The following is a 26,733-nucleotide window of genomic DNA, read 5'->3' on the forward strand; positions in this document are numbered from 1 at the left end:
AACTCATCTTCAGTGCAAGTAGGTATAATTAATACCAGTGGACCTGAGTTTAGCGTTTAATTGGGAACTGTTACATGACAGATGCCAGTAAAAAGTCTGTCTGCCAACTGTTGCTACATGACACCTCATACTAATTATTGGGAACAGCAGTGCAGTCACTGTGGCTGAATGCTGACATTTTAATCTGTCTCAGTAAAATGCTATTTTAAATACAAAAGGTGGTTCAAGATTGTCAAAAACATGCTTAAGAAATAATGCTGGTGTTCTCCATTAACACAACAATAGTATGATTATTATTACTACTGTAATTTTAAAAAGTGAAAAACTCAGGTATTAAGAGGTTAGATGATGGCTGCAAAATAGTTATGTAACAGATACTAAAAGCAAAATGTATAGCCTGAGATTAAACCCAGTGCTTTAGCCACAAGACCTACTCTCCTCTTTGGAGTAAGCTTAACATTTCACCACTGAGGTAAATAGGGGTTTACATTTAACTAACATGTACGCAGAATCAGATCCAAATTACAGGTCTTGAATTAATCATTTGAACTAGTGCTTTTCTAAGTAAAATTTCATCAGCTTTCCCATTGCAACTCTTTTTTTAAACCGATACACTCAGACTTTAATTTGTGAAGGGGTTTATAGGAAATGCCAGTTACAGTTGTTGTTCAGATAAATTGATAGAGGTTCTGGAGCTGCACATGGGTTTTTGTCTTTCCAGGTTTTGTGCAGAAGATAAAAGAAACAAATTATATATGCATGATACTGCTTTTTATTTTACTGCACTTCCCTTCCTCAGAGATTCAAATCTGTCTGTTTGAAATGCTATCCTCCATCCAAGTCTGTGTATCATAAATACAGAGGGGAAAGATGAATTACAGCTTTAGTGCTTGAATAAGCGAGGAGCTCTTAAGCTGGATTTTAAATTTTAAAGTATTTACTCAAAAAATTCTGTAGGCCTCTTCAAACAAGCAAGTTAGATATTTAAGACCTAATTACATTTGCAGCATGTGTATTTAAAATCTCCCCTCAAACCAAACCTTGCAAACCCAAAACACTCAAGTACACAAATTTTCCGTTGCAAGAGAGGATGAGAAGAGCAAACCACATGTAGCAGATACTACTCACATGGCTTATTGGAAGTTTCTCATCCACCACAGTGTAAGAAGCTACGTTGAATAGAATAGATTTTCCACTGCTGTGTAAGTGATTTTATACAACCAAACTAAAATGGTAATGCTTTCCTTCCACTTCACATGCTCTACACACAAATTCAAGGCAGCAGAATAGCAGGCCTTCAAATCAAAAACACATTTAAAGTGGTGCTTAATATTATTAATTTGTGTATTTAATATTAATAAATCTGTGGAAGAGAAAGCACAGCCCATCTGGAAAATGGCTAGATGTAGCTAACTGGAATTTTCCCTGGGAAGGCAGGAATATTCCACTGCAGCTGTTCACACGCCTTCCATCCCTGCTCATCTTCCGGGTTCCTGGAAGGTGGCCCAGGCCTTGCTACAAACTGAGCAGAGAGAGGGTGGGCCTGGGTGGAGCTGGATTTTCTGTGAAGCATCATGAAGGCAGGACACCTCACCCTTTTGACTGTTGAATGGAAACTCAAATCTTTCATTCGAATAAAAATTATTATACCTCATAGCATTTCAATTTTAGTTTACAAGTCCAAATGGTGTAGAGCTCACTCTTTTATATGACTGTTCTTTAATCTCAGTCTCACAGACAAAAGGGTCAGCCTCACTGGAAGTTAACTTGTAATTCAAAGGTTCCATTTGCTTCAGGAAGACACATAATTAAAATTCCTGCTATTACCAAAAAGCAGACATTATGTACATTTAATCTTATTTTTATATCTTTTTGGGTGTTGCCTCAAAAATCTGACATTGACCATAATGGTTATTTTACATCAACATTGGACCAGATTCTCTTCTTTGTTACATCAGAGTATAACTGCAGTGATGCCATTAAATAAATAGTGTTACTTCAGATTTGCTGTATAAACAAAGGCATAAACAAAGAAGAAAAATTCCCTTTTAATTACCACTAATTGATGGATAATCTCAGGAGGCGCTACTTCACTGTCAGGGCGGCTAGGATCTGGAACCAACTTCCAAGCAAAGTGGTGCTGGCTCCTATCCTGGGGGTCTTTAAGACAAGACTTGACAACCACCTAGCTCAGGTCGTTTGACCCCAGTACTCTTTCCTGCCATGGCAGGGGGTAATAGTTTCATAGTTTCTAGGGTCAGAAGGGACCTGAGCAGATCATCGAGTCCGACCCCCTGCCATGGCAGGAAAGAGTACTGGGGTCAAACAACCCCAGCAAGGTATTCATCTAGCCTCCTGTTAAAGACGCCCAGGGTAGGAGCCAGCACCACTTCGCTTGGAAGTTGGTTCCAGATCCTAGCCGCCCTGACCGTGAAGTAGCGCCTCGTGATGTCTAATCTGAATTTACCCTCTGCCAGGTTGTGACCATTATTTCTAGTCACTCCTGGTAGTGCTTGGGGAAACAGGGACTCCCCCAATGCCTGCTGGTCCACTCTGACTAGTTTGTAAACGGCCACTAGATCCCCCATCAGCCTTCTCTTGTGGAGGCTGAACAGGTTCAGGTCCCATAGCCTGTCCTTGTAGGGCCTGCCCTGCTGCCCCCTGATCATGCGAGTGGCCCTTCTCTGGACCCTCTCCATGTTGTCCACATCCCTCTTGAAATGCAGCGCCCAGAACTGGACGCAGTACTCCAGTTGTGGCCTGACCAGTGTCGCATAGAGGGGGAGGATCACCTCCTTGGACCTGCTCGAGATGCATCTGTGGATGCATGACAAGGTGCGGCTGGCCTTCCCAACTGCACCCCCACATTGCCGGCCCATGTTCATCTTGGCATCAATGATGCTCTTTCCCTTGGTCGGGTGGCCTGTAGTAGACCCCCACCGTTAAGTCTCTTTCCCTGTGACTGCCTTGTATTCTAACCCAGAGCACTTCAGAGTGCCCCTCCTCTGATTCTTTGCTAATTGACGAGGATGTGTATTCCTCCTTAATGTAGTCCCATGCCCCCACCTTTCCTCCCAGTCCTATCCCTCCTGTATAGCCTATAGCCCTTGATATTTACCGCCCATTCATGTGTTAGGTCCCACCATGTTTCAGTGATCCCCACTATGTCTGGGTTGGTGTCAGCTAGCAGGAGGGTAAGTTCCTCTTGCTTGTTTCCCATACTACGAGCATTTGTGTAGAGACATTTGAGGCCTCCTATGGATGTGTGCACTAGGCCTCCTGTGAGTGTGTGGGTCAGACTTGATGATCTGCTCAGGTCCTTTCCAAGCCTACTAACTATGAAACTAGATATAAAATCTCAGACCCAATTTTTTATCTCACTTTACACAGCTGTAAATCCAGAATAATATCATTACAGTTTAGATAGCTATTATGCAGCTCCAAATGAGGTCAGAATTTGGCTCTCAGGATGTTATTTGATCTGATGACTGGGGCATAGAGCATCAGCACCTCAGAACCCTTCAGCTCATGTTACAGGGTAACATTTTCAAAAGCAGTGAAAAAACTTCAGAACCCAAGTCCCATTTACAAAGGTGATTTGGGCTCTTAGGAGAGTTAAGTCCCACAAACTTGAAATAACACTTAGGGTCCTAGGTGGCTATGGGCCAGATATAAATCATGTTCATACATGCCAAAATTTGGCTTAGTTGGAATTTAGGGCCTTGGCCATGTTATATGAACATATTCACTGTGCCATAAATATCAACATGCCACATGTTTATTGATTTTTGGCACCATAAAATAGCTAATCAAGCATAAAGATATAATTCCAAAAATGCATAACATCTTTTTGGATATTTTATATGAAGCTATACATGGAACATGTAACATGCCTCATCATCAAGACCAGGGGAGCTACAGGTATGGAACCTGGTTGGTGGACTGCCCAGGTCTTAATACTAACAATCAGCTGAATATCTGCATCAGGGTTTGGGCTCAGCAGGACTTGGCACCTTAAGAAGTCTTGCCCTACAGCCCCTGATCTTTGAGACTCTTTAAAGTGCTAAGTTCTAGAGCGCCTCAGGACATGGGACACCTTCAGAGTCTGGCACATAGCCCCCACCCCAATCTTGAGATTTGGACAGAGGACAACTTTGGGTTCAAAGGTTGTATACACAGGTACAAAGAGGTGTCTGAAAAATGCGGCAGGCATTCGCATTTACCCATTTAAAGAGCAACCTGGCATTAGAAGCTGGGGATGAGGGAACTCCCCCATCCTCCTCTTGTTTGCACAGGCACCTCTTTAAAGCAGCACTGTGCAGCAGGACATGGAGGAGCTCTCCAGTCCTCAGTGCTACCAAGTAGCTGTCTGGGTTCTGGACCCAGCCCAGGCTGGGCCTTCCTGAGTGGTTCCCAGTGGGGGACCACATGACCCCAGGGAATAAATGGAAACCACAAGCCCTTGTTAGGGAGACTAAGCCCCTCCACCCCCTCCCAAGGCACACACACTTCCCCGGGGTCTTGCCCTGACTACAGTGTTTGTAGACTTGCTGTTTAGGACCTCCCTGTCTCACTCATGTCTTGCCTCTCTCCTAGGTCCTCTGCTTTGAAGCCTCTTGCTCTGCCTCTTGCCTTGCTCCAGCATTTGATCTTTGTGCCTTTCTCTGACTCTTGTATTGCTCCTGCCTTGTACTCTTGCCTTGGACTGCAGACCTTGTTCTTGCTTGTGGTGTGTTCTGAACAATCTAGCTTCTGACTTCTAGCTTGGCCTCAACCATGGACCCATCTCGGCCCTCGGCGTGATATTTCAGGCTCAAGCAGACACCTGGCATTGTGATCTTCAACTCTGACTTCTGGACTTCCAGTAATGGTTACCCTTACCTTCTGAATCCCGTTCCCCAAGGCCAAGATAAAACCCATAACAGAAACCCATGACAGTTTCTGGTTCCTAGACCCATATTGAATTCACCTTTTCAATATGGGTCTGCGTTTGATTTATTGATTCTTGAGGTGGGCCCTTTTTCTCAAGATACATGAACTAATTCCTGTGAGGTCTAAGAGGTTGAGCTTTGCAGCTCATCAGTTTCCCTGTGGTAGCTGTTCGTGTATATACTCTTAACCTATAGTAAGTGAAAGCTAAATCCTCATCTTTATTTTAAGAAATTTGGTAATAGTAGCACAAATACCAGAGGAGATTTAAGAGCATTTCCAGCAAATTAAAGATCCTTTCTACTCACTCCTCTCAGTACCTGTAATCTTCCATCCCATACAGATATTTAAAGAACAAGGTGCTTCCTGGTTCGATAAAGAATGTGTAGAATGGAAAACAATATTAAATAGGAAAGCCAAGGAATTAAGGAAAACTGAGCACACTGGAACAACTTTTCAGAGTGAGTTTTGAAAATTATGGAAAGCTTATAAACTGCTCCTCCAGGATAAGAAAAAAGAATATTACAACCAGCAATAGGACAAGTTGAGGTCGACAATTATCATCAAAGATAGTAAAACCTTTTGGCTACTTGTGTCAAAGGGAAAGGCTAACTATAATTATAACATCGAAAATAACATTACTGCAGAAAGTTGGTTAGAATATTTTTCCAATCAGTTTATTTCTTTCATGGAACAAATAAATAGTAATCAATGGGATAATATACCTGTTACTGATACAACTAAGTATCAGGTAACAAAGGATCAAATAAAACATCTCAAAGTACAACAGAAGAATAAAAACCCAGGCCCAAAGAGAATACCAGTGGAAGTTTATATTGATAATATCAAATGGTGGACTCTGGTCTTGGAAAAATGGTATAACTCTATAATTGAGCTGGGCCAAATCCCAGATTCCTGGAAAGGGAGTACCATCATACCTATTTTCAAGAAAAGTCTAAAAGATAAGCCAGAATCTTATCGCCCCATAAGTTTAATAGACATCTCAGCTAAAATCTTTGAGCACCACTTTTACCTCATAGCATCGGTAAAAGGGGAAAATATATAAACATCAGACCTTTAGAACTGGATGTTCCACTATTGATCACATATTTATCCTTCAGTTTTTGAGACATAAAGATACACAAGTGCATAAATCAGCATTGTATGCTGCATTTGTTGATCTGTCAAAAGCTTTTGACAGTATAGACAGAAGTAAATTTTGGGAGAAATTGTTAAATTATGGGATTGACACATCTCTTTTGCATCTGCTGATAGAATATCATAAAGATACATGGGCGCAAGTTAGGTGGGGCCTGAGGGGCAAACTTACACAGAAATTTCAGACAAAAAAAGGGGTTAGACAAGGATGTATGTTGGCCCCCTTGCTATTTAACCTTTATATGACTGACATTATCAGAAATACGCAGGATGCTCATTTTCATCCCCCAAAATTACTAGCAACCCCAATTCTTTTTAATGTATGCAGATGACACTGTCATACTGTCCAGAACCCCCATCGGATTACAGAGAGCAATTACTGCTTTTGAGCATCTTTGTGGATAAAATAACTTAGAGATAAATTATGATAAATCCAAAATAATGTTTTTGGGAGGCTGTTTGATGAAATACCCATGGAACATGGGGAGAATCAAACTCAAAGCTGTTAAAATATATAGGTACCTGGCTGTGATGTTTACAGCTTCCCATCATGGAAACACCATATTCAGTTCGTTAAAACTAAGGCAGCCCAAACGGCAGTGGCTATAAAGAAATGTTATGAGACCATAGCAGGATGATCAGACCAAGCCCCCATATTACCATAAAAAGTCTCAGATCCTATATGGTGCTGAAGTATGGGGCTATGCCGCCAGTAATGATGTAGACATGCCTTAGAATAAGTTTTTCAGGGCTCTTCTGGGTCTTCTTCCTTCAACTCCTGATTCCTTCTTGAAATTAGAGATGAGATTAGATTCCATTTTAACTAATATTATTATTAGACTGGCAGGAGTCTGGTTTAAAATGCTGGCTGCCTGCCCTTTGGACAGGGGGCTGGACCCGATGATCTTGAGAAGTCCCTTCCAACCCTAATGTCTATGAAATCCATGAAAATCCTGCCTTTTCTACCATCTCACTTGCTCAAATTGTGCTATATAGAAGACATCAATAATCTCCCTTCTCTTCAATCTCCCTGGCTAGCTTTTCTCTCCTGCACCTTTTAGGGTGGGACACTGTCCAAGACAATGAAAGACTCTTCTCCCCCTTAGAAAAGATCCAGGTTTTCCAGAGGTTTTGAGATATTGCCAGGCAGAACAGACGCCCACAGTTGTTTTGGCTGGATGTAGACTTTCTATTCCAAGGTCTAAAAGATGTTGCTCAGCCTGTCTAGGAGTTTTGGAAGACACTAGTCATTATGTTTTACAATGTCCTCTATATAACAATGTAAGGAGAAAGTGTTTATCACCATTCTTCCAGAAATTTTCATACTTCTCAAATAGAGAGAAATTAATATGGCTCCTCCAGCAGATCTATATTTAGTAAACCGTCTTGCAATTTTTCCTTACAAGGCTGAAGTGATCAGAGCTAAACATCTTTTACTGTTGATGTGACCAATAAACTTTATCACTGTATTTGTTTTTTACTGTATTAACTTTGGACCTATGCACAACATCTTTATAGATTCATGATCTGATTTATTACCATATTTGTACTTGATTATGTTAATTCTAGGAGTAGGAATAATCCTTTTATAATGGTTGGCCCTATTTTATTATTATGTTTGTGTTTCTGTTATTTTTGTTCAAATTTATATTATGGTTGTATGTCTGTTACGTTGTTTTTGGGAGCACAGCTTTCAGCCAGAATTCTTAATAAATTAAATTGAATTGAAACCCACGTCAATTATTCCTTTTTCACTAAAGGCTTATCTTCTGTGTTTGTAGCTTTCATAGGATCATAAGAAAGTAGGGCTGGAAGGGATGGTGTGTAGTCATTTAGCCCAGCCCCCTGGCTCAAGCCAGAATCATCCCTGACTAAACCATCCCAGCCAAGTGTCTGAGGCCTGCTTTTAGAAATTCCAGGGATGGAGATTCCACAACTTCTCTAGGTACCAGTTTCATCCTCATGGTCAGAATGTTTTTTCCTAGCATCCAACCTAACTTACCTGCATTGCAGTTTAAGGCCATTGCTCCTAGACCTCGATAGCTCTAGACTAGGGACAGACATTCAAAAAGCCTGAGCCTGAATTGATTCAATATTTGCAGGTCAGTCTAACCTGGCTAGGCTGAATCACTTTGTAACTGCTCAGACATCCCAGAAATGCACATGCTAGCAGTGGCTCAGCCTAGAACCCAGGAGGGGCGTTGGGGTGTGCTAGAGCAGCCCTCCCTTCGCTGGGCTGAAGGGGACATGGCGAGGCCCTGGCAGGGTTAGAGAGGGGTTCCCTCCCCCTCCCTTGAATGATTACAGAGCATTTATCAGATTTGTTATTGGCATTTTTCACCCATCAGAAAACAAACAGCCTCTCTCATTAGTTCAAACTCTTCTTAAACAAAGAAGAAACAAAGGGATACTACCAACTGAGCTTTGATTAGCTCCAAAAAGCTCTAAGCCAACATTGCTGTCTGCCACAGCAGGGACCGTAGCCAGCATGTGGACTGTTAGCTAATGCTTAGGTATTTGCTTAAAGCAGAGGCGACAGGGGATCCCTTCTTACCAGGGAGTGGGAGGGGAGGGGGAAAGAAGGGGGAAAGCAAGAGGAAACAAGACATTGCTGTGCCTACAAGCCTGTGCCAGAGCTGCAGCCAGGGAACACAGGCCAGCTCTGGTGTGGAGCCGAGAGCCTCACCCAGCCCAGAGGGCATGCCAAGATGCTGGGGTTTATCTTAAACCAGGGGTCTGGGACAAACATTGCATAAACCAGTTTGAGCCAAATCTGTTCAGTCAGATACTATAATCAACCAGGTTTATCTGAAACTGGTTCAATCCATTTTCAAACCAGTTTATGTGTACTGAACATCTGTTCTGTTTCAGGTTTAAACCAGTTTCTGATCACTTAAATTGGTTTGTGTGTAACGTCTGTCCCTAGCCCTAGAGAAAATTCTATCCTCTTTACAGTTGTCCTTCAGGTATTTGAATACTGCTATCAAATCCCCCCTCAATATTCTGTTTCCAGACTAAACAATCCTAGTTATTTCAGCCTTTCCTCATAAGCATGTTTCTCAGGCTTCTAATCATTTTTATTGCCTTCTGCTGGACTCCTTCCTATCTCTCCATATCTTTCTTGAAGTTTGAATCACTTCCCTTCATTTGTAGGTGATATTCATTTACTGTCTAGTCTCCAGAGTGCACCCTTCAGCAGCTGCCGCATGGCAGATGAAGTGGGCAAAGCACTGGCCTTTTCTACCATACAAAAAATTGCTCATGGGTTAATATTCTTCATAGTTTAACCCTTAGTTGAATGCTTAACAGTTTTAATCAGTATCAGTTTGCATCCCATTCAATGTTTATAGCGACTATACAGGAATGTAGCTCTAATCAGAAGTTTGCTTTTCAAGAATATTTTTAGCACATATGTAGTGCCTGAGTGATCTCATTTGCACAGCTTCAAAAACAGAATTATTTGCCAGTGGGAGAAAATCCCCTTTAGAGGACTTGGGTGTATCCCCTCCCCAGGACTGAGAGCCTAGTTGAGTAATATCTAGAAAGCAGGATAAATTCTGATAGACACAGCGGGGAAATCCCCAGCTTCTTCCCACATGCACCATTTACACCTATGCATAGAAAATGGAATTGTGATGGTAGCATTTTACACTTTCTTTACATAGCACAAGATACAACGTGGAGGAGAATCTGCCCCCAGTGGGTATGGAATGTATGAATGTTATTTCTGCTCCTTCTAAGGTAAAGTTCTGGCCTTTGGTTTTGCTATCCTATATCTTCCATTGTCTTTCAGGATCTGCCATTTTATACTTCCTGTCCTCTATCTCTAGTCCCCTGCATCTTCCCTCCCCTTTTCCCTAACTGTATTTTGCAACTTGAGCCCCACCTCCCACCATTCTATTGCTTCATGCCTATGATAAAAGTATCGTATTTGGTCAGGCAGACTGTATGCTAAGTTTTCAAAAGTTAGATACTGACCATTCTTTTCATAAAACTTGGAATTTGCAAGACACCTCTCCCTGCAAACTATGAGTGACTGTCTGAGTTTCTCAGCTTTCTATCAGGAACAAAAGCACAACCGTACAATGCCATCTGCCATGGTTTGATTTCTTTTTCTTTTTCAATTATGTATGTGTTGGCAGTAAAATAGTTGTAGACATCTGCCAGCCCAAATATTACAAATATATGTGTGCTCTCCAGGCCAACATAGTCAGAATGCCTCACTTACATACACCCAGAACAGCCTGTAAGGCAGCTTTTAGCAAATTGTTTGTTAAACAATAGGACCTGTTAGAACCAGGAAAGGTTTGAAGCCAAGACTGAAAAGAAAATGAGCCTTGCCTTGACTCCCCAAAACACCAAACACACTGAATTCCTGGGAAGAGTGGTCTTGATTTTAAGCCCTGTATTGTCAGTGTATCCATAGCTGTTAACTGTGTTATTGTGGAGCTATTGGAATCCCCACCAAAATCTTCAAGCAGGGGAGAGAGGAGCTCACATCGCAGCTCCGTGCTCCCTTCTTAAGGATCTGGACTGGTGCGGAAATCCCAGATGACCTCAGGGACATTATTATGATCATGACAATCTTCAAGAAAGGAGACAAGCCTGACTGGAAATTACAGAGGGATCACCTTGCTGTCCACCACAGGAAAGATCTTTGTGAGAACCCTCCTGAACTGTCTCCTTCCACTTGCTGAAGAGCTCTTCTTGGAATCTCAGTGTAGGTTTAGGGCATCAAGAGGCACAACTAACATGATCTTCACTGCTTGCCAGCTGCAGGAAAAATGTCAGGAACAACCTAAACCCCTCTACATTGTCAATGTGTAGGGCGTGCACCCGGGTGCATGTGCATCCCCTGAGATTGACCATTGCCGACATTGCCTGCTGGCAGTCGCTGCTCACTACCCCATCCCTCGCTGCCAACACCACCAGCGGCATTTGAGGGGAGTTGTTGACTGCCACTGACCACTGCTGATGCTGCCAGTGGCATCTGTGGGTGGTCACCAATCGCCTGTTGGCGCTCACCCCCCCCCTCGCCGCCGACATCACTGCAACCGCCTGCAGGAGCTCCCCACTTGGCCCATCCCCACTGCCGATATCATTGTGGCCACCTGCAGAAGCTCCCCACTTGCCACCACCATGCCCTTGCCGCCACCACCACCATCACCACCACTGCACCCCCCCAGCCTCAGGAGGCATGTGACATTCATGCCCCTCTACATGGCCTTCTTTGATGACAAAAAAAATTTGACTGTCAACTGAGAAACACTGTGGAGGATCCTTCTGAAGTATGAATGCCCACAAAAATTCATCACCATTCTTTGTCTGCTCCATGACAGTATGCAAGTGGTGATTCTCCATAACTCGTCTATCACAGGTCCCTTTGAAGTTAAGATGGAATTAAGCAAGGGTGCATCGTTGCTCCAGCACTCTTCTCAGTATTCCATGATGTTATATCTGACTCCCAACAAGCTTCCAGCAGGACTGGAGCTAAACTACCAAATGGATGGTAATCTGTTTAATCTCAGTCAACTCTGAGCCAAAACGAAGACCATCCTAACCTCAGTCATTGAGCTCCAGGACACTGATGATGCTGTAATGTGTGCTCACTAAGAACAGATCTTCAGGCAGTTGTTGATGTCTTTACCGAAACATACAAGAAAATGGGACTGACACTCAACATTTAGAAGACTAAGGTCCTCCATCAACAACCTCTTAATGAGCAGACCCCAACTCCTATAATTCAGATTCACAGTGAGACTCTGGAAAATGTTGAGTATTTCCCATATCTGGGAAGCCATCTCTCACAGAAGGCTGACATGGACAAAGAAAACCAGCATTGCCTCAAAAGTGCAAGTGCAGCCTTTGGATGCCTGAGGAAATGGGTGTTCAAAGATCACAACATCAGATCCGAAACCAAGCTCCTGGTTTATCACGCAGTCATGATCCCCACCTTACTGTATGGAGCTGAGACATAGAGAGCGTACAGGAGACACCAAGTCACTGGAGAAGTATCACCAGCACTGACTGCAGAAGGTCCTTTGAATCCAGTGGTTAGACAGACGCACCAACATAAGCATCATCTTGCAAGCAAACACCATGAGCATTGAGTCAACGATCATCCAACACCGACTTTGTTGGGCCAGCCACACCATTCAGATATCCAACTCCACACCCCCAAAGCAAGTTTTATTCTTCCAGTTCAGTCAAGGAATATGCTCAAGGGGAGAGCAGAGAAAGTGCTTCAAGGATGTCCTCACGACCAACTTGAAAAAATGCAACATCTACATCGACTCATAGGAGACTGTAGTCCAGGACCACCCCAAATGGAGAAAGAGTCTGCTGCAAGGATCTCAGCACTTTGAAGCCTTACAATGACAACAGAAGATGGAAAAATGGGAGCTGCAAAAACAGTGTGTTGCAGACTGAACCAAGAATCCAGAGCCACCTGCCCCCCACAGAAATATGTACCTGAGCTGCAACAGAATCTCTTGATCCCAAATAGGCCCTCACATCCATCTTCAGACACACAAATAAAACAATTATGGCAGACAATCATATTCACAGATGTTTAGGGCTGGAGAGATCATCAGGTTCAGTTCCCCTGCTCTGGGCAGAAAAGACTCCTGGGGTCAAATAACCGCAGCGAGGTATATGTCCAGTCTCCTTCTGAAGATCTCCAGGGTAGGTGCCTGCACCACCCTCGTCTATTCCAAGGTCTGGTCACACAAACTGGGAAGAAGTTTTTCCTTATATAGAGTCTGAAACCTTCTTCTAGGAGTTTGTGACCATTGCTTCTGGTTTTCCCTTGGGGTGCTTGGTGAATAGTTGTTCACCTCTCCCCTGATATATTTGTAAGCTGTCACCAAATCCCCATGAAGTCTTCTCTTTTCTAGGCTGAACTGTCCCATATCTATCAGCCTTTCCTTGTATGGCTTGCTCTTCAGGCCTCAAACCATAAGGCTGGCTCTTCTCTGGACTCTTTCAAACTTCTCTGCATTCTTCTCAATTGCAAGGGATTGCCAGTAATGATGTGCTGAAACATTCAGCTAATGTCCCTATCCATTGCTTGCAGTGGTAGATTACCTTGGGGTTATGCATCATTCTGAGGTAAGAAAACTAAAGTTCAATCTTAAAAAGTTTCAGATTATCCCTCCCCTTCCTATGCAAATAGAAAGAAAAGAAATTGAATATCTTCTGTAAGCTACTGACCCATATTATATGTCCCTCTCTGTGTACAAAAAATAAAGCACGTGAGTCTTTGATGCTGGCCAGATACAGAACTTATATATCTTGATCAAGCCTCCGGTGTCTGTTCCAACATATTGTGTAATGCAGGTCTGAGTTGCCCATGCATAACTCCTGTGGCATATTGAAAATTTATGGACAGTGTAAAATACATGGAAACATTCCATAATGAAGACCTGTGTTTGAATCAGTATAAAAATAAATAACTGGAAGAATACTGCACTGATTGGACTGTTTATTTAATTAACACTCAAAGTTTCTGAGGCATCTCAGAAGCTTCAATAGCATTGTCAAATTAAGCCTTGTTCAACTTCATAGGCACGACTTCAGATTACATCAGGCCATGGATGGTAATACTTATCATCTGTGTTTTTCTGCACACAGAAGAAACAAGAGAAGGCTGTGAAGTCTTTTTCTTCCTCAAGCATGAATGTGTATTTTGGAAGTGAATGTGAAACAGGCCAGGGAAAGCAAAAATAGCAATACAGCCAGGATAACCTGTGACTAATATGTCCTGGTTTTTGACACTAGGGACTATGAGGAAATCTCTTATGGAAATTGTTGTTTTAAAACAGTCGTAAATAAGTGCATTTTAGCATTGATCTCAGCAACTGGAAAAGGGAGGAAGACATTATCTGCCATACTGACTGACACTAGGGGAATTTGCTACAAATCCATTAGGCCTTGATCCTAAAAAGCTGGAATAAGATATGCCAAGTAAATTGACAGTGCACTATATAAAGCGATTTCTAAGGGCTTGATGCTAAGTTAATTGGCACTAATGGAAACAGTCTAACGTTTCAGCCCCTAAATGAAAATCTACTGCATTGCTAGGGTAATGGAGTAGAAGTATGATCCAAAGAGTATTTTTAAGGCCAACTCTGTAATTTTAATAGCTTGTAACACAATTTTAGGGCCAGGACAGTTTTTTTATATGTTTATAATGTTGCAAGAATCTGATGATCTCCTGGCCTTGTACACCAATCCAACGATGATGATGCTACTGGGATATTAATGGTGATGGAAAACTTGAATCTGCCCCTTTCAGTTGCAAAAGATGTGCCAAAAACCATTGTGCTTCAGATCTGATGAAAATGTGCCTAATTTATTTCAGAGCACTGTGTGCTGGAGTGGATGCTTGTTCTTCCCTCTAGCTCCACATAGTGAAACTGGTTTTAGAACCTTAACAAAACAAGCACAGCATATATTGAAATGCTTCTTGTTGACTTTAGAAGAATATTATCATTGTGTAAGATTGATGTTTCAATTGTGATTATCCAGAAATTATGTGAGAGGCAAGGATTTCTTAGGGTAATATCTTTTATTGGACTAATTGTACATAAAGTTAGTGTGTACAGTTAGTCCAATAAAAGATATCACCCTCAGAAATCCTTGCCCCTCACAAGAATATTATCTGTAACTGTGGATATGTATCTCCCAATATCATTAAACCTGAGAGCTTCTTCCAAAACATGAGGGAACAGTCAACCCCCTGATGTTTTTTTTCCCCTTAATGGAAGAGAAATTACTTAGGTCAGATAAAAGACATCTTTTCCTAATTTAATTGACTGACAAATCAACACACCTTTGAACAGAGATACTAGATGTCAGAAACTAAGTGGAACTCAGTTTCTTGCTGATTTAATAATTACTTTCATCTTGCCAGGAAAACAGCTGTGATCAAATAACCCAACCATAAGGCATTCCTTCCATAATTATAAGCCTTGATCACTTCAACTGTGGGCTAGACCCAATAAAGATGTAGATGGCTGTGCTTATATGAGATGCTTAAGGCACCATAGCTGGTTACTGCTATGCAGTAGTCAGCGTCACCAGGAAGTTGTGAGGGGATGCTATTGCATAGTAATGCTGGTTACTTGGCTATGCAAGTACTAAATGACCACGCAGTAACAACTATGCAGTCATAGATTCATAGACATTAGGGCTGGAAGGGACCTCGGGAGATCATCGAGTCCAGCCCCCTGCCCAAAGGGCAGGAAGTCAGCTGGGGTCATAGGATCCCAGCAAGATAAGCATCCAATTTACTCTTGAAGGTGTTCAATGTAGGTGCTTGAACCACCTCTGCTGGCAGACTGTTCCAGACCTTGGGGGCTCGGACAGTAAAGAAATTCTTCCTTATGTCCAGCCTGAAACGGTCTTGCAGGAGTTTGTGACCGTTCGACCTCGTCATCCCTTGGGGCGCTCTGGTGAACAGACGTTCCCTCAGATCCTGGTGGTCACCCCTGATAAACTTATAGGTGGCCATCAGATCACCTGAGACTGCGCTTTTCCAGGCTAAAGAGTCCCATGGCTCTCAGCCTGTCATCGTAAGATCTGTTTTCCTGACCTCTGATCATGCGCGTGGCTCTCCTCTGGACTCTCTCAAGCTTCTCCACATCCTTTTTGAATTGTGGAGAATGTCTCATGTAGATGCGGCCTTGTGTTTCCATGTTAGATGCTGCAATGACTGACTTCTAAGCAGCCATGCCATGGAATGGAATAAAAAAACCCAGAATTGATCATGATATCACCTTTATATAATGTACGGAAAGAGCTACATGCCACTCAGATGTTTGATCCAAAGGAGCTTCCTAGAGCTAGCTAGGGGATGATGTTAGGGATCTGTCTGACTCTCCACCCTGCTCTGAAACATAGGTGCTTGAGTCAAGGTTGCAGAGAGCCTTCACCTGACCTGGGGAAGAGAGTACTCACTTCTGTTTATTGTTCCTTTTGCTACTTAAGCATTTACCAGCCTCTGGGTGAAAAACACTGGAAGTAAAGACTACAGTTCAGGACTTGCTTGAACCACTAGGCTGTGCTTCCCTCTCATTCTGGCCCTGTGGATATTTCACTCCTTACTGCCCTGTTGCACACCTTTAGCAGGAGGGGAAATGTTGCCCCCATCCAATCTACCTGTAGGTTGGTGTTCAGGGTACTCACTTGGGAGGTAAGAAATGTAGGTTTAAAACCCTTTACACCGTGGAGTGCATTGAACTTTAATTTTCCTTTGCTGGGTGAGGGATATAATGAGTAGAGTATTATATAATAGGTAGACACTTGTACTTCCTCTGGCAGGGGTGTTTTAAAAATAAACCATTTGCACCACATTTTATGAGGGGTGTGATTCATGCTCCTATTAATGTGTGATTCCTATTCCTACTCCAATTCCTATAGTGTGTGATTCATGCTCAGAGCATGCTGGCCTGGAGGCTAAGGAGGTTCAAGAATCACACCACCTAATTTTGGGGGCTTGGTGACAAAATAGCTAAGGCCTCCTGCTACAGCTTTAGAGGTATGAGTTGGAAACCTTCCTGTGGGCTTGTACTAAAGGCTCCCCCTAGACAACCCAGCTATAAATGGATACCTGTTAAGCTTCATAGGGACAGGGGCACAGTTAATCATCTTGCCTCTGTCCATCAGAGAGGGCTAGTTCATGTGCATACTAGCTAACTATTTATGCACATCACACACATGTTCATTCCAAGAGGCTTGTATCTCATTCTGTAATGCTTTCTAATCCCATTCTATGTTAAACTTCCCTGAGCCATGTCTCCTCCTTGTTACAGCTTGCTTTCATTCTGTATGTGGAAAGCGCATTTGGCAGCAAAGATAGAGAAGGAATCCAACAACTTAGTGTCAGGACAAGTTACAGATTACTTAGAAAAGCTAGATGTTTCAGGGCCAGATGGGATGCACCTTTGGGTAAAGAGAGAATTGGCAGAGGTAATTTCAGTGCCATTAGCTATCCTCTGTGGGAGCTTGTGGAGGTTGGGTGAGGTCCCGGATGATTGAGAAAGGGAAAAAAAAAGTACTTATCTTTAAAAAAGGAAAGAAGATGAATATGGGGAATTACAGACCTGTCAGTATGACCTTAAGGAATCCATTGTGAAACACCTCGAGGAGAACAAATTGATCAGGAGCTGCCAGCATGGATTCACAGGGAAAGAGTCATGCCTGACCATTCTGATTTTCTTCTGTGACATGCATGGTGACAGGCTCTCTGAATGGGGGCAGATCAGTGGATATGATATATCTTGACTTTTGCAAAGCTTTTGACACCATCTCCCACCACATCCTCCTGAACAAACTAAGGAAATACAGACTAGATAAAAGTGCTGTAAGGTGGATACATAACCGGTTGGATTATCATACTCAATGGCTCAATGTCTAGGTGGGAGGAGGTATCAAGTGGGGTTTCCCTGAGGTCTGTCCTGGGTCTGGTATTAATATCTTCATTAAAGATCTGGATGATGGGATCGAGTGCACACTTAGCAAATTTGCAGATGACACCAAGTTGGGTGGGAGTCTGGCAGGAGTGGTGGAAAGATTTTTGCTGCTACAAGGAAATGAAATTTTGCCACCCTCCTTTGTATTGTGCCTGGGACTTGGTGAGGGATGGCACCAGACAGAGCCCCTAAGCATCAGGTTGGCAGTGCTGGAGCTGTCTTACTCCCTTCTGCACATTCCCGGAGGTAAGCAGGTGTGAGGTATGTGCACACCATTTTGCTGCTCCCTTCAATTTGCAGCCTCCTATTCTTCCTGGCTGTTTACATCCAGCCTGTACTCCGGAGAGTAGAGCTAGGTTCCAGAATGATCTAGAAAAACTGGAAAAACATGATTCAAAGTCATTTGGATAAAATTCAGCAAGGAAAAATGCTAGGTCCTTCACTTGGGACAGAATATTTGCATGCACAAATACAGACTGGGGCGTAACTGGCTAGGCACCATTACTGAATATTGACATGGGTGTTGCTTCCAAATAAAATAATCTAGTAATATGACCAAGCATCTATTTTTTTGTAGTATTGTTTTTGAAGAGACTGATGTAACGCCAGGCCTGTCTTCTATTTTATTTCCCTTTCTTCCATCACATGCCTACTTCTGTGCTCTTAATATGCACTTCTTAAAGTATAGCCAGGTCTCCTTTTCCTGTCAGAATTGCTTCCCAGAGAATCCTGCCCACCAGTTCCCCGAGTTTATTAAAGTCTGCTTTTTTGGGCTAGGGACCAGTCAAAAAGCCTGAGCTTGAATTGAATCAATCTTTGCAGGTTAATCTAATCTGGCTAGGCTAAATCACTTTGTAACTGTAAGACATCCAAGAAATGCAGGCACTTCCCTGCAGTGGCTCAGCCTAAGAGCTGAGGGGCAGTAGAACAGTCCTCCCTCCCTTTCCACAGGGCTGAGCTGAGGGGAACATGGCCAAGCCCTGGCAGGATTAGGGAGGGGTTCCTCCCCCTCCTTGAATGATTACAGAGCATTTATCATCTCTGTTATCAGCATTTATCACCTCATCAGAAAACAAATAGCTTTTCTCATTAGTTCAAACTCTTTTTTTAAACAAAGAAGGAATAGAGAGACATTAACAGCTGAGCTTTGATTAGCTCAAAAAAGTCATAAGGTGACACTTCTGTTTGCCAGAACATGGAGTGTTGCCAGCATGTGATCTGCTAGCTAATGCTGAGATGTCTGTATAAGGCAGAGGGGATAGGGGATCCCTGCTTAGCAGGGAGTGGGGAGGGGAGGAGAGGGGGAAGGCAGAGGGAAACCAGGCAGATGTTGTTGTGCCTACAAGTCTCTGCCAGAGCTGCAGCCAGGGAACAGAGAACAGGGGCCAGCTCTGGTGTGGAGCAAAGAGCCCCGCCCAGCCCAGAGAGCATGCTGGGATGCTGGGGGAATCTGATTTATCAGCATGGGGTCTGGGACAGACATTGCATAAACCAGTTTGAGCCAAATCAGTTAAATCTGATACTACATTCAACCAGGTTTATCTCAGACTTTTTTCAGCCATTTTCAAACAGGTTTGTGTGCACTGAACATCTGTTCTGTTACAGGTTTCTGATCACTTAAACCAGTTTATGTGTAGTGTCTGTCCCTAGCCTTGAAGTCCAGTGTCTTTATTCTGTTTCTCTCCTCCTTTCCTTAGCATCTTGAACTCAATCATTTCATGGTCACTGTCACCCAAGTTACATTTTGCCTTCAAATTCTCAACCAGATCCATCCCTGTTTGTGAGCAACAAATCAAGAAAACCTTCCCTCCTAGTTAATCTCTCCAAAAAGTTATCCCCAACACACTAAGAATTTGCTGGATTGCCTGTGCACTACTGTTTTGCTCTCAGCAGATGTCCCAATAAGTAAAGTCCCCCATGACTTTACAGGTCCTGCAATTTGGGACCTTCCATCAGTTGTTTAAAGCAAGCTTTCTCCATTTCTTCCTCCTGGTTTTGTGGTCCATAGCAGATGGCCACTGTAACATTCTCCCTGCTCGTCTCCCCTATGATCTTTACTCAGAGTCTTTAAACAGAGCTATTTCCCAATGCATATTGCACCTCAGAACACATGTGCATCTCCTTTTTATAAAGGGCAATTCCTCCTTTATTCCCCTGACTGTCCTTCCTGAACTTAGGAAGTAATACCCATCCACAACAGTACCCCAGTTATGTGAACTATCCCACCATGTCTCTGTAATCCCAATTATCTCATCATTTCTAGGACCTCCAGTTCTTCCTGTTTATTCCCGATGTTTCTTGCACTAGTATATAAACATTTCAGGTATCTAACTGATTGTCCTATTGTCTCCCTGGTGCTCCCACTGCTAGGACTACCACTATTGCCTCTCTCTACTAAGTATATAGCTGGGTCCCCTGGCTCTTTACTTAACTCTGATGTTTTGTCTCCACCTCCTTGGAAACCTAATTAAAAGCCCTCCTCACTAGATTAGCAAGCCAGTACACAAAGCCCCACTTTATCAACACTACATTTTATCATATATTTGAGGGAAAAAATACCCTTACTAAAATGTGTGTTTGATGATCCAGTAAAATCCTTTCCTCTCTGGGGAACTGAAAAGTCCATGTTTGTAAACTGTAAGCTGTGGGTGACTCCAATGTCTTTGATTTTCATACCAGTCAATAGGTGATCAGTTTGTATGACAATAGGACACTCAAGACACCTATGGAGACAGGTATGTAAAATATAGTTTTCTACCAGGAAAACAGCCTGACTCTATGTACAGCTTGCCAGAGTATGTTTTATTACCAAAAGGTCATAAATAGCATTTAAATGGTATTTCACAAGTAGATTTTTTTGTTTCCCTTATTACATTTTCTTTTTTTTTCCCCCAGAAACAGGTGGAATCTGACTTTGTTACAGCCAGTAAATTGGCACTGAAGGATGGATAGTTTCAACAACAGAAACACACAAACACTCTAATGATCTGGAGAATCAAAGAGAGAAACACAACTCAATTTGCAGAATCACAGTTCACCCATGATTGAGAGGTGTGACACTAATTTAGGACAACATTATACCTAAGGTACTGCAAGTTGTTGGCAGCAGGTGGCTGTTAAAATGTTTCTTCTGTTGGCACACAGTAAATTATCAAATCAAAAAATAAATGGGGAAAACATCTTCTTAATCTTCTTAACCTTGAATACAGACAATCAGTACAGTATAATATTCCTTAAAAAGCAAGTAAATCAATTTGAACTATAATCAAAACCAGATAGGAAAAAAAGAATATTAGCAGTATTTTCAACCTTCAGGCTTAACCCTGATTCTACCTAAGTGGTCTCACTAATATAGTTAACTGTGCTGTTATTACAGTAAAAGGTCTCTTTTTTTACTTGCAGTTATAGGTATCTTACAGATATTATTTCTGTAGACTCAGTGAGAGAACTTTTCATCCTAGTGCTAACATACGGGTTACAGACAATAATCCAAATATAAGCCAATAGTGTGCTCTTGTTGGGGGAAAAAACTAATGGCATAGTGGGCTGTATTAACAGCAGTGTCAACTTGCAAATGAAAGGAAGTGATTCTTTCACTCTATTCAGCACTAGTGGGGGCTCAACTGGAGTCTTGTATCCAGTTTTAGGCCCCACACTTCAAGAAGGATGTGAACAGATTGGAAAGAGCACAAAGCAACAAAAATAACTAGGGGCCTAGGAAGCAAGACTTATGAGGAAAGGCTGAAAGAACTAGCTATTTAGTATGGAGAAGAGAAAACAAGGGGTGGGTTTTTCTCTGTGGCCATAGGGAATAGGACTAAAAACAACAACCTCAAGCTTCAGCAAAAAAAAAAAAAAGGTTGGCAATTAACATAATAACATAGGAAGTAGGGTTGTGCGAAGCTTCAGTTGCCGATTCAATTTGGAGAAGATTTGGCTCCAAATCAATTCAGAAAAGATTCTGAAAAAGATTCAGAGATTTGGAAGGCAGTCTTTCAGGGGAACAGAAACTGAGAAGAGGGAGGGAGAGCAGGGGGGCAAAGACTGACACCTGTAGCTGGCCAGTGACTGTGATCTTTCCCTGAGCCCCCTTCCAATCACAGTGCTCTGAGGGAGGGACATAGAAACTGCATATAAGCCTCTGTCTGCAGCCTTTCTGTCCCTTTTGTGAGCTGTTTCTCCCTGAGCAAAAGAGGAGTGGGTAGCTGGCTCAGAAACAAGTGGGCAGGTGGAGATCTAGCCAGCACCAGGAAGGCCCCCTGTTACAGGCTATCATTTCAGCTGTTTTCATCCAAATCTGCCTTAACACATACAAATGACACAAGTTTTGCTTTCAACAGTTCGAAAAGCAGAGGGTGGGATGAATCTGATGGCCATTAGTCTTGGGGCCTCCACTTTCTCTCTCTGTCTGTCTCTAGGTCCAAGCTGCTCCCAGGCTTCTGCTCCTTTGAGGTTAGAATCCAGAACCTTGGGCATTGCAGCCGCAGTGCCCAGCACCTTAAACCACTGCAGCAGGTCCTTCAGTGCCAACTCCAGTTTGGGTTCCTGTCCTTAGACTATCATGCCTGTTACTCCAGCCTTCATCTTGGGAAGGATATCAGGCAGAATTCTGGGGCACCCTGTTATGCGGCCTTCACATCTCCCCTAACAGCCACTCCTGTCCCACCAGGAGCTGATTGTCAACCAGGGGATGGGGTGTGGGGAGGGTCCCCCAGTGGCTGATCACCGAGCCCAGATCTGCCAGCAGTGAAATCATTGACGGCACTTCTCTTGGTGCAGGGGGGCACACCGGTGCTTCTCTTGTTGCAGGGGGGTCACACCGGCGCTTCTGCTGGCACCCTCACTTTTGGGGGGCCAATCTCAGGGGGGCACATGCCCTCCTGTGCCTCCCCTATGCGTCATCAATGCCTATATCCATCAGCCTTTCCTCATCTGGCTTGCTCTTCACACCTCTAATCATAAAACTGGCTCTTCTCTGGACTCTCTCAAGTTTCTCCACATCCTTCTTGAAGTGAGGCACCCAGAACTGGGTGCAGTACTCCAGCTGCGGCCTCACCAATGCTGAGTAGAGTGGGAGAATCACTTCCTTAATTTTGCTTGAGATGCATGCCAGCATATGGTTTGCTCTGCTAACTGCAGCATCACATTGGTAGCTCATATTCATTTTATGGTCAATTATGACCCCCAAGTCCCTTTCAGATGTCATGCTAGCTAGAGTAGAACCACTGAGCCTTTAAGTTTGTTGTGGATTTTTCCTCCCTAGATGGAGCACTTTACACATGGCCTTGTGAGGTCCTTTCCAGCCCTACTTTCCTGTGATCCTTTAAGATTCGAAGGTTTTCTCTGAAGTCCTGAAAACCTGAGAATTAAATTAAAGCTTTGACTTTTTCTACAATACCAACGTTTGCCAGTATAGCTATTGTCACAAACCTCTTTTTATTAATATGTTTCTACTTCCTGTATGGCAACCTGAAACAATTGCCAAGAAAGAAGCTCCATCTGCTATCTCCCTCTCTGCACATGCACCTACCAAAAAATGTGTGGTCACTTTTTGGAGAGGGCCCAAAGATACAGTCTAGATCTGTGTCTCAACTATGCTCCTGTGAGTGGTGTTGGATCGCTGCCGTGACAGCAAACAAAAGGCATTTTTTTCTGAGTTACAGTATATATGGAGCAGCAGTATGTGGGTGGAGCTTGTTTTTGACAGCCATCTCTGGATCACTGTAGAAAAGGTATAATAATACCCCTAGTAAAGACACAGCTTACACCAGCAAAACAGTTATTTGGACAGTAGCATAAACACATGATCCCATAACAAAATAAACTATACACAGAAAAGGACTGTATTATAATTGTCATAACTGCCATTATAATTGCATATTGTCATTATAATTGCATCTACAGTCAGAGGGGTACCAGTATAAAAATACTGCAAAAAATCACTCCACTAAGCAACATCAGTCACTCTACTGGCAAAAGTTTCTAGTGAAGATCAGACATTAAATTCTTTAGAAACTTATAGGCCACTGCAGAAACCCTAATTCAATGTGCCACTTTACATTAGAAAACCCATTTCATGTTTTAAAAGTGCAGCCCCTCCCCCACCACAAGCGCACACACCTATTGTCTAAATCAAAACAATTTAAGGGCTTGAATGAAAAGGAATGAATTGATGGTCTCTACGTATGTATTTTTTTTCCCCAGAACCAAAGATGTTTGCATTGCTTTATTTCACAAGTTTTGCTATCTATACAAGTGGACAACCTCTTCACAACCAGTTCAAAGGCGAAAATTCCTACACCAGATACATATGTAGCATACCTGGCTTGCCAGGCCCTGCAGGTCCCCCCGGAGCTAATGGATTACCAGGGCCTCATGGACGTATTGGTCTTCCAGGAAGAGATGGTAGAGATGGCAGGAAGGGAGAAAAGGGTGAAAAAGGGAATGCAGGTATTGACTATTCTTGTAACCTAATGAAATAAAGCAATAGCATGGGACCTTCTCATTGTATTTTCTTTTGTTATGTACAGTAGTACCTCACTGAGTATAAAATACTAGCAAAAATACAATGGAAAACCAAAACACATGTCAACAATAGTTAAATAATTACCATGTTTTTTCATGTACTGCACAGACCTCTTCGCCAAACACCATCCCTCCCATATTGGGGTGAACATCTGAAATGGGAAAGCTGATTTTCTGCCCAGGATAGGAATATGGAGATGCTGTAAAATGGCTCCTGCTTCTTTTCCTTCTCTCCTGCTAGTGACCACATGCAGGAAGGGGCAAAGTCTAGTCTTAAGCAGCAGCCACTGTTTTAACTCTTTCACAGCTGAATTGAAGCGGGGACAGAGCCTAATCTTTATCTGATTCATGTCTTTTTCAATAACTATGGGAATTATCTGACTCATGTCTTTTTCAATAACTCTGGGAAAATTGTTTTTCTTCATTCTGCCTTCCTAAAAACAAGGTGCATGTCTTACATGAGGGGGTGGTATGTAAGAAAAGATAGTATATTTCATTTGTGCTATTACCCAGTGGATAAAAAAATAATGCACATGTATTTGATAAAAATTACCTTAAAATTAAGGAACAATAAGAGTGTAATGGTATTTGTATAAAATATGCACACATGTTAAACAGCAATAATCTTTCAACACAATGATGTCTATATTTCAGTCATCTGTGGAATGACTGTATGGGCACATCTACACGTCACCATGTGGCGACATTGCTCTGGCACCATGCTTTAGTACTTCTAAAAGTACTTCCTTTTGGAAGTACTAAAGCACGACACAGTACAGGTGGCTACTGTGATGGGCGCACAGCACATGGTTAGATTTCACCGTTACATCACCATAGCAGTGCACTGTACCAGGGAGTGTGCCGCTACAGTGACGTAGCTAGTGATCAGGTGAATATGCATGGGATCACTCCATTGCTGTAGCATGCGATGTAGCGCATCACTATGTCACCACTGGGCAATGTGTAGATGTGCCCTATATATAAAATACTTTGGCATGAAGAGTTCTGTGTGAATGTAAAATATTGTAATGAAGTATGGAACTAAAAAGAACAAAAGACCAGGAGTAAAAGACAATGGCCATAGAACTGTAAAGGTTTTTTTGGCTCACTGGGTTGAATGCCATTTATTTCAGCTAACCTGAACATTTTCATAAGCTCATTGTGATCCACATCATCATCATCACAAACCTCAATATTATTATTACTAGGTTAAAGTTTCATAACTATGAGTGACCTAAGGGTAAAAAAACAGTGAAGGGAACTTGTAATTATTCCCAAACTAACATTACAAACATAAAAAATTCAGGATTAAGGCTAAACTTTAAAGAAATCTAAATACATTAAAATAACTATTCATTTATTATTAGTGCATTATTCTGTTGGTTATTCTGAATTACATTATATTAATTTTAAAGCCACATTAATAATTTTTCCTCATGTTATCTCAGCAGCACGCAGTTTGGGGTTCTATATGTCTGACCTGACTATTTCCAAATCTTGGCATGTGTCAGGGCAGTTTGGGAGTCATTCACCTGTATATAGTTATTTGTGTGATTATATATTTGTAACGGTGAACACATTAGACAATACATAACAGAAGCCAAGAGTGGTCAGAAATAGGACACTAGATCAAGTGTGTAAAAATAATGTTTTGCAGTCACAAGACTGAAACTGTGTACAGTTTGTCCCTCCTTACAGAAACATCCTTTTCTGAAACTTTCCTATCTTGTTTGTGCCTGAAATATCCCTAATCAGCCAAAGGACATATCAACATTTTATAGGATAAAATATTTCTTATTATTGCACCTTATTGCACTTCTGGCCACTTCTAGCACTACCGTTTCTTTGGTGTAAAAAAATCTCACCTGAATTTTGCCACTGATGTTTTACTTAAAATTACCATTTGCTTTAGGGACATCCAACATATGCAGCAATTATAGTAATATGTCACAGAGATATAAGACAAGCATACTTAAACAGATCAGATTTAACAGAGAATTTATTTATTTTTAATACCTAGTTTCAAATGCTTATGCTGTTTTGTATCTGGCAGATCTAAAGAATTACCAGTAAAAAGTGTCTATTCCAACAGAAGTCACAACATTTACTAATGGCAAGAATGTGGATGATATGTTTTATTGCACTAATTGCATGGTTGAGATAGACTTACACGAGCTATTCAGCATGGCAGTACCTTTGCTCAAATCTTGAGAGAGTACCCAAAGAAAGGTACTGTGGTATCTGAAATCTTGTCTTAGTCTATCTCAACAAGTCAGTTGGTCCAATTAAAGATATCACCCACAAAAATCCTTGCCTCTTGCATATTTCCTAGACCATTACAGTTACAACATCGCTTCAATACCACCAAAATATTTGCTAATGGAATTTTGAAGTTGTTATAGCTATTTCCAGTCATTGTTCTACACACAGAACTTCCACTTGTGTCGGTGGAAGATTTGCATTAAAAAAAATAGCAAGATGTACTCTTTAGTATTTTATGCATCTTTAAATCTGTGGCCTTGATTTTAATATTGAATTCCACTCTACTATATGGTGTTTTAAGACCTCCTGAAATTTCACATTGTATATTTGGTGTTTAGCCCACAAAATCATTTGCTTTACCAACCAACAAAGAAATTGTCTATGT

At 42.1% G+C, this 26,733-nt stretch overlaps 1 protein-coding gene across 10 annotated transcripts in view; it reads left to right on the forward strand.

Annotated features, from left to right (window-relative positions):
* The window catches only part of C1QTNF7 (C1q and TNF related 7), a 99,532-nt gene that overhangs the window by 71,704 nt on the left and 1,095 nt on the right, over positions 1–26,733 (forward strand). For 6 of the 10 annotated variants that reach the window (XM_090035607.1, XM_090035613.1, XM_090035614.1 and 3 more), the window contains 2 exons: positions 20,457–20,647; positions 23,766–24,011. In XM_090035607.1, coding sequence (XP_089891733.1) covers positions 23,774–24,011 — 238 coding nt within the window. In that variant the 5' untranslated portion in view covers positions 20,457–20,647; positions 23,766–23,773. Of the gene's footprint in view, positions 1–9,752; positions 9,829–20,456; positions 20,648–23,765; positions 24,012–26,733 lie in introns of all 10 variants that reach the window. The other 4 variants (XM_090035616.1, XM_090035617.1, XM_090035610.1 and 1 more) reach the window with 3 other exon arrangements.

The sequence above is a fragment of the Crocodylus siamensis genome, chromosome 2 (genome assembly GCF_052110815.1).
Source record: "Crocodylus siamensis isolate JL-2025a chromosome 2, ASM5211081v1, whole genome shotgun sequence".
Lineage (NCBI taxonomy): Eukaryota > Metazoa > Chordata > Crocodylia > Crocodylidae > Crocodylus > Crocodylus siamensis.